The sequence below is a fragment of the Lolium perenne genome, chromosome 2 (assembly GCF_019359855.2).
Source record: "Lolium perenne isolate Kyuss_39 chromosome 2, Kyuss_2.0, whole genome shotgun sequence".
Classification (NCBI taxonomy): Eukaryota; Viridiplantae; Streptophyta; class Magnoliopsida; order Poales; family Poaceae; genus Lolium; species Lolium perenne.
The window spans coordinates 225,358,312-225,365,896 of record NC_067245.2 but is presented as its reverse complement, the minus strand read 5'-3'; the positions used below and the strand labels follow the sequence as shown (position 1 = coordinate 225,365,896).

The following is a 7,585-nucleotide window of genomic DNA, read 5'->3' as shown; positions in this document are numbered from 1 at the left end:
ATTTTTTTTTGAAGTTTTGCCGTTTTGAGGAGATAAAATGGGCCGCCGACAGCCCGAGACACAAAAATTCAACATGTGGAGTGAGGAGTAGCACCAAAAGTTAGCTGCACCATCACATCTGGACATACCTCACCCTCAAAAAACAATCTGGACATACCTCATACCAGGGCTGCCGGGCACGTCACTACTGGAGTCATCGTCTCGTCAGGCGGCCAGGGGTTTCCAAGTCAGAAGATTGACGGCGGAGGCAAGTTATCCGTCCACCGCCACCACCAGCAGCATCCGGTACCACGCACTTGGGCGTTTTACCATCTACGGGCCAAAATATTCTACGCGCCAAGTCCAACTTGGCCACCAACCATCCAACTATCCCGAGCCGCCCGTTCCCTCTCGCCTTCCCCAGTCGAGTCGAGTTCGAGTCGACGCACCGCCCGCTGATGTCATGTCCCCACCCCAGAGCGAACAAAAACAAAGAGTCCAACTGCACGCGCACTTGCACGATCATCCTCCCACTTTCCCCGGCCCCTCTTCCCCCCCAGTCCACGCCCCATGCCGCCGTCGTCGCCGCCCGCCTGATCCAAGCCATGCCGCGCCACCACCGCCGCCGGATCCTCCTCGAGTACGACGACGACCATGGCGCCTGCGATCCCTGGGTCGGCTGCCCCTCGCCTCCCTCCCCGCCTCCTCACACCTTCCCTCCAACCCCAACCCCCTCCCCCTCGCCTTCCGATTGGTCATTCCTGACCACCCCTCCCGTCCCGGCCTGCTCACCAGCCCCTTCCCCCGATCGCCAGCCCGCCGCCGGCAGACGCAACCAGTGGGCAACCAACACCTACCCACCCACGACCGTCCCCGCGCCCGTCAGCGACGGCCACCACCGCCGCTTCGTCACCAACGTGCTCACCGCCGCCGCGGCCCTCGCGTTCCTCTCCCTGATCCTCTTCGGCGTCTCGGTCGCCGTCCGCCGGCGGCAGGTACGGCGGCGGCGCAGGCAGGCCCTCCTCGCCCCGGCCCCGGCCGCGACCACCAACGACCCGGAGGGCGGCGGCGGGGGCGGCGTGGTGCACCACGTCTGGTACATCCGGACCGTCGGGCTCGACGAGGCCGCGATCGAGTCCATCGCGGCGACGCGGTACCGCGCGGGGGCGCCCGGGCTCCTCGGCAAGGCCGACTGCTCCGTGTGCCTCGGCGAGTTCGCAGATGGCGAGCTCCTGCGCCTGCTGCCCAAGTGCGGCCACGCGTTCCACGTCCCCTGCATCGACACCTGGCTCCGCGCCCACGTCAACTGCCCGCTCTGCCGCTCCGACGTCATCGACACCGCCGACACGCCCGCTGACGGAATCGGCATGGAATCCAATATCAACACACCAGATGATCCAGTTGCGAACGCCAACGCCGCAGCCGAGCAAGTGGCTGTCGCGAGCGATCCAACGCTGGAGCAGGAAGACGAAGACGACGACCAACAAGCTTTAAGCGTGGAAGAAGACCAGCACGAGCACCAACCCAGCTCGCCAGAGCCATTGCCGCAGCCCCGGAATATGCGGCGCGCGGCTTCCATGGACGCGGCAATAGTCTCGGCCGCGGCAGAAGTCGCGGCGTTGGATCGGCTGCCGGAGGCGCCCCCCGAAGGGGAGCAGAGCGACAGAGAAAAGGACCTGAGCACCGAGACGCCCGCGCCCGCCGCCGGTCCCCCGAGGTTCTTCTTCTCGCGGCACTGCCGTGCTCGGAGCTCTGTGCTGCCCTTGTGACGGCCGGCGCCACAGAGATCCCCGACCTGAATTTTGATCTAGTGCTGCTAATAACGTGCCGTCATCAGTAGTGGCTCCATGTGTGTAATATACTCCTCACTACCTGTAATCTCAAAACCGACGATTACAAGTTCAAACCCCGAATGCAGTAAAAGAGAAAACTGCAATCGATAAGTTCATGCATGCGTATTGCACAGTGTACATGCTTTCGTTCTTCCCTGCAAATTGGATTCATCAGGCTCACCAGTCCAATTACCATATCAAGCCCGATTTCTTGTTTTCGCTTTTGCTCTGAACTCTCTGATGTTGCTGTCCCGTTCTCCTTCAAGTGCAATTAAGAACAGAGATCTTCCCAAAACAAGAATAGAGATACAGAGATGTGGGAAGATGATGTTCTTCTGCGGGAAGCAGACATTGCACTTTTGTCGGCTGGCGCTCTTTCTTTGTTTCACTCTACTGCTATAAAAGGATGGCAAAGTTTGTGCTAGTACATACATACATTAGAAATTGGACAAACCTTCAACATTTTTCTTATGTACAGAGGGAGTGCATTTTTTCTCTCTTCAACTAAGTCTAGTAACATGGGAGGGAGCCTCATCGTCTGTCCCAGCTTCATGAAATTGTAGACACGAGATATTTGATTTACTCATCCTTGAAATCTATGTTCTGATTACAGTAACTAATCGTCTGAACATGCTCCCATGTGGTAGTGGTGCAGCATATGATTAGCTTGGGGTTGCTTGATCAGGCGTATCTGATCAGCTACGCAAAAATCATTTCGGTCAACACGGCGCGCTAGTGCAGAGTGCAGACGAAGATCTGCTCCTGTAGCTTTCTTGTGGCATCAATTTTCTTTCCGAGAAGTGCAAATAGAGATTCAGAGACGTGCTCGCGCCACAGATCATACTCCTGACAGACAGCACGAAGGAATCACTGAATTGTTCCCCGGCAGGGAGCGGAACAACTTCAGGGGAATTTGCAGTATGCATGAGATGAGAAGAACACTCTCCTGGAATCACGTTTTGATGTCTCTCTCGCTCTCACATCTGTCTGTGCATTAGATCTAACTAGTTGAATGCCCGTGCTTCGCTACGGAGTAAACGGCAGTTAATATCTTTCATATGTATCTAAGGGCAGTGCTAGGTACCTCTCTCCCTATAGTATACTTGTTACTTGAAGCTGTAGTCTATATATTCCATGCAAACTACGTATTGGTGTTCTAGAAAGGCTCTAACTTGAAACATGAGGCAGGGAAAAGTAGAGAAGCGAAACAATAAGTAGAAAATAAGCTCAGTGTAATCTCTATCATTTTGACAGATAAAAATGAGAGTCCATAGTCTATTATTCCCAAATGTTCTGTGGGTTCATTTAATAATGAGAAAAGTGTAATCATATTTAAATTGGGTACACAACCTTTTTTTTTTTTTTTTTGAGACCCCTCGATCTGTGTTACAGTTGTAGTATCTGAACTTATGCACTAACTCAACACCACACTCACACCACACACACGCACACCACTAGTGCACAAGTTAGACCCTAGAACTATACACACAGCACACATAATTTGAGTGTCCCTAGGAGCTAGTAGTTGTGGCACATATGTGTGGAGGGGATTTTATTCTGGAGCAAAGCCCCGGTGAGACACCTGAAAATCGTCCCCTGCGGGGATCGATCCCAGGCGGGCTGGCTGGCCACTGCCAAGCCAAGCCACTGCGCTGACCGCGCGTCCTCGGTACACAACCTTTTTAGAACTCCCCAAAATATCAAAGCATGAACATATACGATGGATCAACAGAAAAATTCCATGTACAACAATTATAAACCTCCTAAAGTGCTCTTAATTTTTTTTTTATCATATCACATGTTATGTATATAAATATGAAAAATAAATTTGTACTTTGCACAATACAATTCCGTATGCATACAGCATAAGGATCCAAATAACTTAGATGTACTCACTTGACACAATTAGTATATTCTCGCACAACAACATAAATGTTGTTTTTGACTTCATTTGAATTGTACTTGAGCACCTTCCTCTGGTCATAACCATCTTACATGAGCATTGTATGTCACCATAAATATTTTACCTAAAATATGTAAGAATATGCAACTGGTACGCTCTAACGAAATAAAGATTTATGCAACATTCAATACTTACCATTTAAACCATTGTACAGTTTTGCAAATGGTGAACTTCTTTGTGAGAATTCTGGTTTTACTGCATGGAAACATATCAAGCTGCTCTATCTTCAAGAATCTTAATCTGGGCATGCACCAAAGTCAAAACCATGAGCTTGAGATATATAATTCAAATGCATCTTTTATTCACCTCCAAATCATATTAGCGTCAAACATGTCGATACACAAGAAAATACACATGGCAGATGAACAACTAAGGTACTGGCCATCTTTCTTCATATATTATTTCTTGATACATATTCAAATTATATCGGTGAGAGTAATGCTAAGATAAACATTTGTTCAACTACAACATTTAACCATAAATAATTAGCAATACAACGTCTTACCATAAATACAACTACAAGGACAAACATTTGTTCAATTACATCGTTTATCATGGTTGGAGATTTTAGGAGTCCGTCCAAGCTAGTCAATCCAATGGTGGAAAACATAGGAGTACTGAAAAGTATTGGCAATATTCATATATTTTTCATTACTATAAGGGTAGTTAGGTAATTTCGATTTCACATGCCCATGTGTCACTCTCTCCCTCGTCTCTCTATAAATTCACTGGGGCATTTTATGATTTGCCACACTTTTCTTTACACCTTTATTATTTGCCACACGACCACCACTTATCATATCACTGACATGTGGTGGTCACGTGGCAAATAATAGTGAATCAGAGAAAAGTGAGCCAAATTATAAAATTTCCACACTTCAACAACCCATCAGCGTTGCCATGGAGGCAACCGCCGCCCTGTCCCCTCCCACTTTGTCGCCCTCTTCTCCCTTCCGCCGCCATCCTCTCCTCGTAGACCTCATGCCTTCGCTTCGCCGCCCATCCACGCTTGTTCACCACCCAGATCCCCTTGCCCCTGCAAAAATTCCCATTTGTAGTCGTCGCTGACGCTCCGGCGTAGTCCATCCCTCCCTGCGAAGGGAAACTTGGCTAGGATCGAGCAAAGTACGCTGGTGGGCACCTTCTCGACCGGCGCCGGCGTAGTCCAATCTCTCAATCCTGTCCTGGCGACGGGAGAGGGCATGGAGGGGTATCTGGTTGGGTTCGAGCGTCGTCTGCGGTTTGGCAGTATTTGGTTTCATCTTTCAAAATGGTTACCCCGTGCCATCAAAACTTAGTGGAAATATCCATTTCTGGCAATTACTCTGCAAAAAGATAACTGAACATTATTTCACAATGGTATGAATATTGTAGCGTACTGCTTACACCCAGTATTGTATTAACTTGGTCACACCAATCCCATATTTACAATTTGTGATTTTTTTTTTCAAATTTCTTACTGCCCCTAGAAAAAGAACTATGGAGAGATCTAGCTCTTAGGCGGTATCAGGAAATACTAATGTAATTGAGTATTTTATATCTATATCCTTTAGTTGTAACTAATCAAGTAGCACACAATATGGTACATCACTAACTTCAATTTTCATAGGGTACTCTGCAAAGATCTCCTACATGGTAGAGGGATCTTACATTGTCAAAAGTAATAGACTGTACATTCTTAGTTAAAAACATGGAAACCTTAGTGATCATGATTCAAATTGACTGTTTGTCACTATCATTTGCAAAGTACAGAGAACATGTAAAGAACAAGCTTCACTGATTTGAACATATTTTATTAATTTATTCTAGGGTGATTAATCTCTACTGAACAACAAGAACAATTAATAGAAAATTCAGTTTTCCACATGAAGTTTGAAGGCATGAATAATTTTCTTTTCTAAGTTTTTTTGCAAAAGTAACTGCAGTATTTTGTAAATTTGGACGGCCAGAACTACACCGGAGACAAGGACGGTCTTGGAAAGTGTGAGCAGGTAAAACTATGTCTTTTTTGCTTACCAGTATATTACCCTTCTCTTTCATCTAAGTCTACCCGATTAGTCTTAATTAGAGCTTCCTTTTCTGTTATCTATTTATTTTTTGTCATATTTGATCTCAACTGCAGTTGTAATCGACACATTAGATGAAGAAACACAAGATGCAATTAGTTGACAGAAGCTGCAAAGAACAAGGCTACATACACAAGTGCAGGAAGGAGGCAACTTTTTGATGTATTTCAAGGCTGCATATGGATGCGTCTTTGCATTATTATTCAAAATTCTGAGATCAACTCATTTGTTGAAATTGCTAAAAGCTCTTTATTTGTTTTACTTTTTTCTTATAGTTATTCTTATATAAATTCTAAGGTCAACTCATTGGTTGAAATTGCTGAACGCTCTTTATTTGTGGCCGAGTTAGGTGTTGTGTCACGCGGAGTGACACAGGGTTTGAACCGATCAGTGAGGTAGCACTATGTCGTCTTGTTAGTAAAGAAGTTTCGCATCAAAGTTTAGAAAAAAATACAGCAGGAAAGGACATTCACCTGCGGCATGTCTCCTATGGAGCTGGAACGAGTTCATGACCGACGCCAATGGCTTGCTTGCCGACGGGCAGAGACAACAGAGACAGTGCGCTAGCCTTTAGTATGCGACATGCTGGCTCGCACGTCTGCAGCCCAGCAGTATCCGCGTCTGTGTTCGTCGCTTCGAAGTCCGGTCTAGGCGCGCCAGCGTCGACGCCCATACTGCTGCCCCAGCCCTGTCTCGTGATGTTGCTGCCCAGATACAGAGCAATGGCCCCCGTTAGTCTTGGTCATAGTCGGACGATGACGGGTTGGTCCCCAAGCTCGGGGACGAGACCCCAATCCAAGGAGAGGCCGCAACGCACAGCTCGGCGACAATGTGAAATTTGGGATGGTGTGATCCATATTGGATGGCCGCAGCGCACAGGTCGGCGCGATGCAACCTGGAGTTTGTTTCGGTGGTTGAGAATAATGGGGATTTGATTTGAAATAAAGACATGGGGGTATTATTGTCCATCCTAAAAATGTGACACCAGACATTCACCAGTTTGCTCTTAATAGTAGAGATTAATTCCATAGATATCATAAGAAAAAGGTAACCGGGTGGTCTCGCTGCCGAATTTAGGGTGACGTGGCAGCCGATGAAAACATCGCCTCGTCTTCGGTCTTGGCAGACGATGGCGGCAGCGTTCGGCGTCTTTACCTTGTTGAAGGCATCGTCTTTGCTTATCTCATCGTCACACTTGGGAGCGATGTCGTTACCTTGTCGAAGACATCGTCTTTGTGGGTGGCATGGGGGTTAGTGACTCGGCTTCAAAAGGAGGCGGTATGTCTCAAGCCAAGACGAAGTTCTACTTGACCGCATGTTTTCATTGATCTGGCCCACGTGTCGTGTTTCAGAAGGCTTCGATGGCGAATTCCACTGGGTAACTCATGCCTAGAGATTGTCAGATCGGATGGCATTCGATAGCGCGCAATCGTGTTTTTTTACCGTTTGGTTTCGGAGGAAGCGATGTGAAGCTCATATCCCCATCGTGGATATGTCTTTAGTTTCATGGTCATATCAGAGGCGGAGAATGGCATGAAAGTTGAGATCTGAGGACTAGTATTGGTGGTTCGAGTCATGGTGGAGATGAGGGATTAGCTTGGTGATTCGTGACTTGGAGAAGCTGCATCGGCAAGTGGGGGCGTCGGCGCATGAGAAATTCAGAGTCTAATCTTCGGAGTGAAATCCCAAGGCCTAACATTAATTGGTTGTGCCTAGTAATAGCCTTGTTGGGCATTGCTTTTGAG

General features: G+C 47.7%; 1 protein-coding gene across 1 annotated transcript; it reads left to right on the top strand.

The window, feature by feature from the left end:
• Positions 1-440: 440 nt before the first annotated feature.
• Positions 441-2,273, top strand: LOC127335063 (uncharacterized). Its single transcript, XM_051361652.1, has one exon. It carries the CDS (start codon positions 585-587, stop codon positions 1,746-1,748), a length of 1,164 nt encoding a protein of 387 aa, XP_051217612.1. The 5' UTR covers positions 441-584; the 3' UTR covers positions 1,749-2,273.
• Positions 2,274-7,585: the final 5,312 nt, after the last annotated feature.

What these genes read in the sequence shown, in the direction of transcription:
- LOC127335063 (XM_051361652.1), top strand. Translation starts at nt 585, where the DNA reads ATGCCGCGCCACCACCGCCGCCGGATCCTCCTCGAGTACGACGACGAC.